This window comes from Coregonus lavaretus (genome assembly GCF_964263955.1).
Source record: "Coregonus lavaretus genome assembly, chromosome: 22".
NCBI classification, from domain to species: Eukaryota; Metazoa; Chordata; class Actinopteri; order Salmoniformes; family Salmonidae; genus Coregonus; species Coregonus lavaretus.
Genome location: NC_140009.1, coordinates 24,966,810 through 24,979,749, shown reverse-complemented (window position 1 = coordinate 24,979,749; position 12,940 = coordinate 24,966,810). Strand labels below are relative to the sequence as shown.

Sequence of the window (12,940 nt, the reverse complement as noted above, 5' to 3'; positions counted from 1 at the left end):
CCTTGACTCCTAGTCAGAAAATCCTCCACTGGGTTCATGGACAATAATCAACCCCTACGCTTCTCTAACCGAGCTGTGTGTGAGTAAAATAGGCTTTTCCTTGCATTTTTAATTACACTAGGAATATGTGCAAAGCGCCTTCCAGTTTGATGGACTTTGGGATTAGGGATGAGATGGGAAAATCGAAGAGAAGCCATACCCATGTTCCCTAGCAGGTTCTTAAGGTGATCTCTGTTGAGTATAATTATTGTAACATAGAATGTGTTATCAGTAGAACCAATAATATATTAGAGTATATGTTAAATTAAATAGACAACCAACATAAAGAATGGTCATGGAAACCAATCTTCTCATTAATAATTGCACTAGTGCCACTGCTGACTGTAGTCTAACGAGCCTATAGCTACTCAAACAGTATCCCTGTTAGAGATTGTGTGTTTGACAACATGAGGTTGCTACTTGGCACCAGGGCTCTGATGTCGGCCCTAAAGGTGCAATCTGGTGTTATCTGAGAACGGAGCCACAAGGGTGGCATCCTGCAGTGTTCATCTGACATCAGAGGACTCATCTCTGCTCACTGACATTCAATGTGTCCCCACCACTGTCTGTAAAAAGTATTTGTGATGAGACACCTACACAGTACTTTCTCAGGTGACAAATCAAGCCAATTCTTTAAAATGTCACATCAAATAATCGTGAAATAATCAATTGTCCTGGCATTCACATGGAGGAATAATCCAAATCAATTTAAATGGTTATGTGTAGGTGTGTCATCGCACATCACATTCACACATCACATTCTGCTTGACTGACATTGACATCTTGATCTCATATTGTTGTCCAACGAAATGAAAGAACTGGCTTGGTGGTTTCTGCTTACAGTTTCTAAAGATGACCTTCTTGCTGCTTGAGCAGTGGCCACTGAGTGGGATATTCTTCTATGACGAACAGAATAAATCTCACAGAAGTATGTTGGGAGAACACATGGCTCTTCCTACAACATACAGTGCATTCAGAAAGTATTCAGACCCCTTGACATTTTCCACATTTTGTTACGTTACAGCATTATTCTAAATTTGATTAAATTGTTTTTTTCCCTCATCAATCTACACACAATACCCCATAATGACAAAGCAAAAAAGTTTTTAAAGGAATTTTTGCAAATCTATTAAAAATAAAAAACGGAAATATCACATTTACATAAGTATTCAGACCCTTACTCAGTACTTTGTTGAAGCACCTTTGGCAGCGATTACAGCCTCGACTGTTCTTGGGTATGACACTATAAGCTTGGCACACCTGTATTTGGGGAGTTTCTCCCATTCTTCTCTACAGATCCTCTCAAGCTCTGTCAGGTTGGATGGGGATTGTCGCTGCACAGCTATTTTCAGGTCTCTCCAGAGATGTTTGATCGGGTTCAAGTCCGGGCTCTGGCTGGGCCACTCAAGGACATTCAGAGACATGTCCCGAAGCCACTCCTGCGTTGTCTTGGTTGTGTGCTTAGGGTCTTTGTCCTGTTGGAAGGTGAACCTTCGCCCCAGTCTGAGGTCTCTGGAGCAGGTTTTCATCAAGGATCTCTCTGCACTTTGCTCCGTCCATCTTTCCCTCCATCCTGACTAATCTCCCAGTCCTTGCCACTGAAAAACATCACCACAGCATGATGCTGCCACCACCATGCTTCACCGTAGGGATGGTGCAAGGTTTCCTCCAGACGTGACACTTGGTTCAATCTTGGTTTCATCAGACCAGATAATCTTGTTTCTCATGGTCTGAGAGTCCTTTAGGTGCCTTTGGGCAAAGTCCATGCGGGCTGTCATGTGCCTTTTACTGAGGAGTGGCTTCTGTCTGGCCACTCTACCATAAAGGCCTGATTGGTGGAGTGCTGCAGAGATGGTTGTCCTTCTGGAAGGCTCTTCCATCTCCACAGAAGTACTCTGGAGTTCTGTCAAAGTGACCATCAGGTTCTTGGTCACCTCCCTGACCAAGGCCCTTCTCCCCTGATTGCTCAGTTTGGCCGGGTGGCCAGCTCTAGGAAGAGTCTTGGTGGTTCCAAACTTCTTCAATTTAAGAATGATGGAGGCCACTGTGTTCTTGGGGACCTTCAATGCTGCAGGAATGTTTGAGTACCCTTAAAAAAAAACAGTTTTTATTTTATCATTTTGGGGTATTACGTGTATATTGATGATTACATTTTTTTTATTTAATCCATTTTAGAATAAGGCTGTAACGTCACAGAATGTGGAAAAAGTCAAGGGGTCTGAATACTTTCCAAATGCTCTTCCCTCTTCCTAATGAAGCATCCATCCATGGGGTAATGAAGGTCTGTTAGTGGCTAAATGTAAAAAGCTGTTGGGAAGTTCCCTTGTTTATCATGTTTAAAGCAACTGAGTTATGTTACTGAGTGTGTGTGTGTGTGTGTGTGTGTGTGTGTGTGTGTGTGTGTGTGTGTGTGTGTGTGTGTGTGTGTGTGTGTGTGTGTGTGTGTGTGTGTGTGTGCAGTGTTCCCCTATATTCATTTATATTTTTTGCCGAGATACGCTTATAAGATCGTGACAAGTTATAACAAGTTACATATCTTCCTCAGATTCTCATCACATCGTCCGAGAATCCTCCAAGGTAACTAACTAGCTAGCTTATAATCCTGGAAGTTTACCTAAAATACAGTAACGTTACGCTAGCTAAATCATTTTTGGGGGTAATATCGAACTGGCTGGGGATGTCATTGAGGTCAAGAGATAACATTTAAGTGTCCTTGATTTTCAGATGAGTTTCAAAGGAAGAGAACATCATTTAATTTTCATCCATTTTGAAGTAGAATTTCCTTTTAAAAAAGTGACTTTCTCTGCCACCACCGCTGAAAAAAACCCTAGGGGAAACACTGGTGTGTGCAAATATGTGTGTGCACAAGCATGCATGTGTATATGTCTGTGTGTGTCTCAGCCTTCAACAAATACATTTTATATGCAGAACACCCACAGACACAAAATCACCAAGCAATGCCCCTGAACCGGCAAAGAGAGTAACAGAAATTCGCTTTGTAGTCACCAAACAAAGTGTCTCTCTCTCTGCATTGAATGTAGTGTACAGCCCTGCAGTATTCCTCCGCAGTTCTGTACTGTATACATGCATTTTTCTCCCACCATCGCCGCCTCCTCTTCCTGACAAACAACTTATCTTCTTGCTAATGTAATTAACTGCTTGGAGGGCTTTATCTCTGATTCTTTTTCTTTCCTTAACAGTGCCGTAACTGTATATTATTTACCCTGCAGACTTTCTGTTATGGCTGCCTGTAAGTTAACTATAACATGGTAGGACATTTTTCAGTACCAGGGCACAAATAACTGACTGTTTCATTTTCAGTTACATAACAAACAGCCTGCATGAAGCTACACTTTTATGATTTAATTGCCTCAGAATGCACCATAACGCATGCCACAATTACAGACTATTGTTATTCTCAAAGTTGACTAAATAAAAATATAATATAACATTATTTACTATAATATATTTTTTCACTCTTTATGCGATGTGCACTGCAGAGAACATCAGACTAAGAATTATCACTGAATTATCACAGTGAATTATTGTAATGTTTGTGTCAATTAATCCCATAAGGGATGGGTTGCCAACTGGCGATTTGACAAACATTTTTTTTCATTCATTCATTCATTCTAACAGAACGCCAGAAAAAAGCTCACTAAATGGAACAAACAGCTGGTCCAGCTTCTTCCCTGTGTTGGACGCAGGAGATGTAAATTAATCACCCAGGGACACAGACTCATTAACTGCTGTGCTGGTGATTAATCGTCCTTTGTGAGTGACGTTCAATTTAACATGCAAATCTGTGTCAGAGGATGCTTTCAGTGAGAGTGGGGAGGCAGGGACATACTGGAGACAGACACGACATGCGTGGGGAGATAACAGCTAACACACAGTCCATCAGGAACGTAGGACAGCTATTTCCAACATTCATTCTTATTTTTATGGAGAGAACACTGGAGAGAGAACAGAACGCTGAGGGACAAGACAATTGTTGTACAATCCACTAACATGCTGGCAGGAGATGTTATTGACTCAGCAGAAAACAGCAAATGGTGCTACAGTGTCAATGGAGCCAGCAGCCCAGCACTTAACAACCACCTCCATCCACTTCATCAGCTCTAATAGGGATGTATGGAGAAGAAGGTCATCATATGCTAAATGGCATATATTATCATATCTCAGAGGAAACAACATAGAATGAGGATGGCAGTCCTCTCCAAGATGAAATGACACCGTTTAGTTTGGATAGAGTGGACTGAAAATGGCCAGAGGTTTGAGAGAGTGGTGGCTCAAGGGTAGGAGAGAGACATTATTATTGAACCTGGAGGAGCAACAACACAAGCATTGGCAGGGAGTTTAGCATGACCAAGGTTTTGTGATATCTGGTGTACAGTTAACTGAGTTTCCCACTAGGATATTGACTCAAACACAAATCGAATTAAGTAAGATACTGGGTTAACACTGATGCACATCTAAATAAAGACAGGATCTTAGTTGAGTATGTCCTGATCATCTGCTCCCTCCCTCCACACTGTGGTGCATATAGCAGCCTAATACATGGCCGTCAACAGGGAGCTGTTCACACTCTTACTCTCACTGATCTCCTCTCTGCATCCTCTCAATCTGCCTCAAATCCAAGCCTTGTTTCTATGGAGAATACAACGGATATGAAAATAAGCTATTGGTCAAGAGTCTAAAAATACACCCCCACTCGAGCACAAAATTCGACACAACATTTCAGAATGTCCTCTCCTTCCTTTCTGAATATCTTTTGTTACCTACTATGAATACATTATCTTATACAGGGCCACTCTGAGCTGCATGTGTTCTGGACTAGGGATTAATATTTTCCCGAAAATCTACAAAATGTCCATACCGGAAATAATTCATATTTATCCCGAGGAAATATCAAAAAAATCGGAAGTTCCCATTTAAAGTGTTTAAAACCAAGATACGGTCAATAGGCCAGGGTTCTCCCCAAAGAAGAGGGGCGCTGTGCCACCTTATCGGCTTGGCTGCACCACTATGTAAAGATTTCAGAGCAAATGAAACTGATATTTAGGGCTCTATTCAATCTGCATTGCAGAAGTTCAACTTTACAACGTGATTGAAATTTAAAGGCAATGTTCCCGCTTTAGCGGAGACTACATTCACGGTAAACGCTGCATATGTCGGCTCAATCTGAAATTACTGTTAAATGTATATTGCTTCAGCATTACAGATTGAATAGAGCCCTCTGTACTGATACAATAAGTATCTTTGATTGCCAATGACATTGTTGTGAATGGCAAAACAGGCCATTCATAAATTCTGAGCGTTGTTATGTTCCTCAGTTAATTCAGCGCATTTTAGCAGTAGGCTGTGTCGACACAGAGCCCGCTCAGGATGCACAGACAGCACCCCGAGTAGGGCCTATAGCATTGTTGAAATCATACAAACTTTGTAACGGTAGTCCAGCTTGGTCTCATAGACTAGACGTAACATAGTAAATGTAAATCCGGGACACTCCAATTAGTATGATATGTAACATTTGATATGGTTACATAAGACAGATGATTACTTAAGGCAAAAATGAAAGTAAGGTGGGTGGGCGTATAACGCAAACGTCTAGCAACCTAAAGGTTGCAAGTTTGAATCACAGACAATTTTAGCATTTTAGCAACTTTTCAGCTACTTACTACTTTTTAGCTACTTTGCAACTACTTAGCATGCTAGCTAACCCTTCCCCTAACCGTCACCCTTTTAGCTAACCCTTCCCCTAACCCTAACCTTAACCCTTTTAGCTAACCCTTTCCCTAACCCTAACCCTAACCTTAACCCTTTTAGCTAACCCTTCCTCTAACCCTAACCTTAACCCTTTTAGCTAACCCTTCCCCTAACCCTAACCTTAACCATTTTAGCTAATCCTTCCCCTTCCCCTAACCCTAACCTTTTAACCTAACTCCTAAACTTAACCCTAACCCTAACCCCTAGCTAACGTTAGCCAGCTAGGAAATTCGTAACATATCATACGAAATGATTGAAGAACATCCACAAATTAATACATAATATACGAAACATAACATATCCTACTCTTATGGAGTGTCTTGGATTTACGTACAGAATAATACGAAATGCTCTGAGACCAGCTGGCAGCCAAATACAAGTCAAATGACCAAAGTTGCTAAGCTTGCTAGATAACCTCCTTCAACAAATGACAAAATATATCCTATATTTGGCTAAATCGAGTTGATGTACAGATATACAGATAGCAGATCAGCTCATGAAAAACGGGGAGATGAAGAGTTGAAATAGTTTAAATATCAAGGTATCTTAACAGGGACCAACTCTGTTTAAAAAATATCCATATCTACAGTTGAAGTCGGAAGTTAGCCAAATACATTTAAACTCAGTTTTTCACAATTTCTGACATTTAATCCTAGTAAACATTCTCTGTGTTAGGTCAGTTAGGATCACCATTTTATTTTAAGAATGTGAAATGTCAGAATAATAGTAGAGAGAATTTTGCCACAACTTGGAAGTATGCTTGGGGTCATTGTCCATTTGGAAGACCCATTTGCGACCAAGCTTTAACTTCCTGACTGATGTCTTGAGATGTTGCTTCAATATATCCACATCATTTTCCTTCCTCATGATGCCCTCTATTTTGTGAAGTGCACCAGTCCCTCCTGCAGCAGAGTACCCTCACAGCATGATGCTGCCACCCCCATACTTCACGGTTGGGATGGTGTTCTTCGGCTTGCAAGGATCCCCTTTTTCCTCCAAACATAACGATGGTCATTATGGCCAAACAGTTCTATTTTTGTTTAATCAGACCAGAGGACATTTCTCCAAAAAGTACAATCTTTGTCCCCATGTGCAGTTGCAAACCGTAATCTGGCTTTTTTATGGCGGTTTTGGAGCAGTGGCTTCTTCCTTTCTGAGCAGCCTTTGAGGTTATGTCGATATAGGACTCGTTTTACTGTGGATATAGATACTTTTGTACCTGTTTCCTCCAGCATCTTAACAAAGTCCTTTGCTGTTGTTCTGGGATTGATTTGCACTTTTCGCACCAAAGTACGTTCATCTCTAGGAGACAGAACGCGTCTCCATCCTGAGCGGTGTGACGGCTGCGTGGTCCCATGGTGTTTATACTTGCGTACTGTTGTTTGTACAGATGAACGTGGTACCTTCACGTGTTTGGAAATTGCTCCCAAGGATGAACCAGACTTGTGGAGGTCTACAATTTTTTTTCTGAGGTCTTCGCTGATTTCTTTAGATTTTCCCATGATGTCAACCAAAGAGGCACTGAGTTTGAAGGTAGGCCTTGAAATATATCCACAGGTACACATCCAATTGACTCAAATTATGTCATTTGCCTATCAGAAGCTTCTAAAGCCATTACATAATTTTCTGGAATTTTCCAAGCTGTTTAAAGGCACAGTCAACTTCTGACCCACTGGAATTGTGATAAGTGAATTATAAGTTAAATAATCTGTCTGTAAACAATTGTTGGAAAAATTATTTGTGTCATGCACAAAGTAGATGTCTTATCCGACTTGACAAAACTATAAATTTGTGGAGTGGTTGAAAAATGAGTTTTAATGACTCCAACCTAAGTGTATGTAAACTTCCGACTTCAACTGTATCTCTCATACCGTTTGTTGATCACACATTCCCTACCGAAGCTTTCATATGGGCAGCAAGTACGAAACAGCGCAGAGAAGCGGGGGAAATGTTATTGTGGTACTTTGTATAGGCGAGAGCATAGGCGAGAGACATGCTTTGATAATGCAACCTATGGATTACAGAATAAAGTTAGGAATTTTCATGCGAGACAGGAGTCAGGATTTTGGGGGGTTTCAGTGGGATTGGGACTGGATAGGAAAATAGCCTATGTCTAGGACAGGAGAAGACAACATTTTCCCTCATGCCTCTCTGAATTCTTAACAGACTTCAGGTCTGTAATATAGATGCTTATGTAGTGAATGGTGCATAGACCTATCAAATTTGTGACTGTCTGAAGAGTCACAATGACAGCTCAAAGAGGCACACGTTCCTTTATAAGCTATAATGTAGGGGTTTCCTGTAGGGTTTATTAACTGCATTCGGGTCACGTATGCAGTCCAGCAGTGTCAATTATGTGTGTGCTTTGAATTTATGGCGACTTTGTGTGAAGTAAATACACTAGGCTTCCATGTGATAATGTGATGTTGATAATGTGATGTTGATAATGTGCTATTTAATTTTTTGTTAATCTGATGCTGCGCATGTTGTGTATTTTGTGGAATTGCATTAGTGCTGACATTGGTGAACAATTTTGTAATTTCCCAGGTCTTGTCATTAAATTTTTTCTGGAAATGCGAAGAGTGTTCCTGGGACAGTCCCAGTTACCCATGTTAATCCCTATTCTGGACATGGTACAGTAGACAAGACAGACACGAATAGGCACTTTAATTTTCATGAAATCTTTTCTACTCCAAATGGACCCAAAAAGTTATAAATTGCGGTGGCGCCATGACACAGGTTAACATGGGTTTTTGACAAAGTGAGCTTTATGCTTCAGTGTGTATAACACGCAGGCAATTTGGCAATCTGTGTGCTCACAAGTGTCAGACTACATGGTTACTACGGTGCACTCCAACACAGTGTAGTGTAGCCAGTGGTGCATGGGGCTGGATGGTGGAGAGAGGCTCTGTAATGTAATTGCCTTGCAGTGTACCACCATCTGACCTACACCCACAACTGTACTGTAATGCTGAGAGCAGTCAGAAAGGTAGCTAGGGAGAGGAAAAAAATACAAAAAAGTATTCAATTCAATGTGAACAAATTCAGTGCTTGAAGATACGAGGTTTATACAATATATGCTGCAAATCTGTTTTTACTTAAAAGTTCAGAATAATGGTAGCCTCTTGCTTGTACATATGTAGCTAATAGTCTTGGTTATAGGAGAAAGAAGAGAAGAGTAGAGAAGAGATGAGAAGAGATGGGGAAAGATGACCATGTACAATCTACTAGATGACCATATACAGCTCAAGGCGAAATGCATCGTCGTGACATCGTTGCTCTGTCTCCCGTCATGATACAATACGGTCAATGCGTTCTAAGCACCTCCCACATTCCATTCCTCTTCATACCGGGGTTTCATTTCCGTTTGACATCGGTTTGACTTCAGGCCCGTCGCGATGCTTCGCTAACTCAGGGAAGGAGGAGATGTCGCTAAATATGGATCAAATTTGTTGAAATTACTAGATTACATTCACAGAATTTGTAAGCTACGGCAAGGCGTTGGTGAGAAAATTGATTTTTTTATGAGGGTTTCCACAGTATTGCCGCTACAATGTTGACACTAGCTAGCTAGCTTATTTTTCATTTAAATAACATGGCTGGTTAGCTAGCGAGCATTAGAGCCATGTTGTGTAACAGAGCAAAAGGTCTATGTACTTGTCATTTGGTTGAGACTAACATTAGTTTAAGTTGGCTAGCTAGCTAATGTTTTGAGGAGAACAAGCTAAATGAGCTGCTTTTCCTGAAAATGTATATGATCAAGCTAGGTAGTTGTTGTTCTAATGCAATGTCCATGAATTGTTACAGCCATAACATCATAATCAAGCATCAAGCATTTGCAGACCAGTGAGGAGGAGGAAAGCCTATAGAACAGTGGTCGCCACACTGTATGTCTAATATATATTTTGAATCCTTTATTTCCCTGAGCCTCCTTTTGCCATTGAAATGCTATATATTTCATATACCATATCCTGATGGTGTCAGCGTGTTGATACAAATTTTTATATATTTACATGCACAGCCCTAATTGGTGGATAGAATCGTCTCGACTCTAGAGCAGTGGTCACCAACCGGTCGATCAAGGCATTCCTAGTCGATCACCAAATATTTCTGTTGAAAAGCCAACGATAAAAGCTCAATCGAGTGCGCCTACTGCACTGGCCAATCGGATTGCTCAAATCACCGTGCCTACAGAGCTTCCATGACCCCGGCCACAGCAAAATTTGATACTAGCCTACATAAGATTTAATAACTTTTAAAACCATGATCACAGAGACACTGTTAAAGAATACAGCAAAGAGCTGCTGTTTTTATGAGTGAGTTCATGTTTAAAGTTTTTATTCATCACTGTCGACACTGTTTTTATTCAACACTATTACGAAACATAATACGCGCTTCTCCGTACTTCCACTCACGCTGCATCTGCAATAAATGAGTAGCCAAGTGTATCGATAGCCGTTCCTTTGTATTATTATTAGCAGCTCGTCATATATATTTTAATATCAAGGAATATTTCACTTTCTCTGGTCATAGGAACAACATGAATCTGTGTATGAGGCAGATGCGGTGCGACTTGAGTTTCGCCATCAGGTGGAAGACGGTGTCCCCTCTCTCTGGTCAGTCTCACCGGAGGAAAGGAAGGAGAAAGCAGGGACCGTACCCTCTGCTGCTCTCTCCCTCCCTCCGGTGAGACTAGTGCCATGTTCAAACCAACTGGGAACTCGGAAATCTCCGACTTACGACTTCAGTGTGTTCAAGACAACTGGGAGGTCGGAAAAACGAGATCCGACTGGGAAAAATGGTTTTAAACGGTCATACAACTCGGAATTCCAAGTCGGAAACTCTGGCATCTTTCTAGAGCTCTGACTTTCAGACCTGAAGATCACTGACATCATGATTTGACCTATTTTTTTTTCAGCGTTCCCAGTTGTCTTGAAAGCACCATGACCATCAGATGCAGGTACCATCAGTCCAGTAAAATAAAAAAGCTAATTATTTCAATTTTTGCTCTACAGTGCCTCGCAAGGGTTGCACCAACTGATCTATTTTGTTATCAAAGTTATCAAATATAATATGGTCTGAGAAGAACAATATTGTCAGGCCAGGCATATAGCCAATATGCTGTGATAATGTATTAGGCCTACTGCCCAAACCTCATTCCTACAGAATTGTTTTTGTTAGGTTAATGTTCCATTTTTTTAAAGTCATGTTAAAAGAAAAATCTGACCGATAGATCTCGGGTTGCTTTTTGACTGAGAAAGTGATCTTGACTCAGAAAAGGTTGGTGACCACTGCTATAGAACAATAACAACTAGCTAGTTATTATTTTACATTGACATTTTAGTAATTTAGCAGACACTCTTATCCAGAGCAAATAGGATTGTGCCTTGCTCAGTAAGTGCCTTGCTCAAGAACACATCAGATTTTTCACCTAGTTAGCTCAGCAATTCAAACCAGCGACTTTTCAGTTATTGGCCCAAGCTCTTAACCGCTAGGCTACCTTTGTGCCCCCATTATATATCAGTTTGACATTTTCACCATGTACATTATCTGTATTTGTATTATATTCCATATTATGTTTTAATCTATTTGTACTGTATTGCTAGCCGTCTCATGTTGTACCGATTATTAGCATGAAGATTGAATTCTCTTGAATTGTCAAGTGGACTAAACTCTCATTAAAATAACATTGTGCCTCTCCTTCAGATCTGCCAAGCACATCTCTGCTTCTGACAGCTTCTCCCTGTGCTGACCACCGATGGACAGTGCCCATGAGAGCTGCCGTTGATGGGCTTCTGGCCAAGCACCACAGAGAGAAAGACATCCTGAAGCGGGTGGATGGGACATACAGCTCTGCCATCAGCTCTACCACCAGTACAGTGGCGGTTAGTGGCGTTTAATATTAGGGAGTTTTTTTTTTTGGTTGGGGGCATGGCCTTATTTCTATTACAGCGTATTGGATGACTGTCATTCATATTCCATTCACCCAGCTCAGTGTAACATCGATAGGTTTAGGCTACTAAATGATACTCAAATTTTCCCTATACCCATCATGAGGTTGCTACAACCTAGCCTACTAATGAAGGTTTACAACGTAGGTGCACAGGTTGAGAGAAATTAGAGTAATCAAGGTGACAGACAGTGACACATTCAATACCGCCTTGCACACTCTTGCCTGCATCTAGCTGATCTAGGGTGAAATCATTAGTCCAAACAGTTGCAAAAGAGAATTTCTATTGGACAAATTCAGGTATGTTTATTCCCATTTCGTTCCGCTTAAGAAACGTTTTTCAACAGAATCCGCGGAATGAATACACCCCTGATCACCCGCACACACAGTTCACTTTCATAGCAGCCACATACAAACAGAATGATCACTTTGCCCATTGTATAATTCCTTCTCGCATGTACATGGTCCCCACCTCTGACATTTTCCCTTCGCTTATGGACTTTTCCAAGCCAAACCTACCATAACCGCTAACCGCTACTGTTATAATGACTTTTGATACAAGATTCTTAATGTTGGTAAACTCCTAAGCTGCATGTAGAAGAGAGGACAAGGACACGCCATGAGTTATAGAGGTCACTGGTGAGAGACAGAAGGTCTGTGTGCCAAGATAGATTGGGGGCCACTTGTGATAATCTTAGAAGGTGTACGTGAGGGAATGGCCTGGCTAGGGTGACACAATACCAAGTATGGGGATGCTATTGTGGTAGATGAGTGACACTCAATGTTGGTTGGCAGATAATATCAAGAAGCAGCTCGGAGAGCATTATATAAACTGAGAGATTTTGTATGGAAGTCATTCATATGACAAGAGGCTATGTCCGTACCGCCTGTCATTGAATCCATTATTGTAACCATTAAATAATGTCTGAATTAACTCTCCATCTGTGTCCCATACTCTCTTGCATCATGAACTTCTTGATACCAGAAACTCCTCATAACAGATTGGCGTCACTAAAAGGATGCAGTTTACAGCCGAACTAACATGTAAGCAGACTTTCATTTTTTTGATTATGTTAAATTCTGCTTATCTGTGGTAAAGCTGAGCTGGAACGAACGTTTAAAATACAATATTTTTAAAGGGGGACGATGAGTGGTGTTGAGTTGTGTAGAAGGGATGTAAGG

General features: G+C 41.0%; 1 protein-coding gene across 1 annotated transcript in view; it reads left to right on the top strand.

Annotated features, from left to right (window-relative positions):
- Window positions 1-11,579: 11,579 nt before the first annotated feature.
- Window positions 11,580-12,940, top strand: part of LOC311149895 (pleckstrin homology domain-containing family G member 4B-like) — a gene marked incomplete at both ends in the record, with an annotated part of 111,410 nt that continues 110,049 nt past the window's right edge. Inside the window, one exon of the mRNA XM_084187129.1 lies at window positions 11,580-11,693. Within this exon, the coding sequence (XP_084043255.1) occupies window positions 11,580-11,693 (114 nt within the window). The remainder of the gene's footprint in view (window positions 11,694-12,940) is intronic.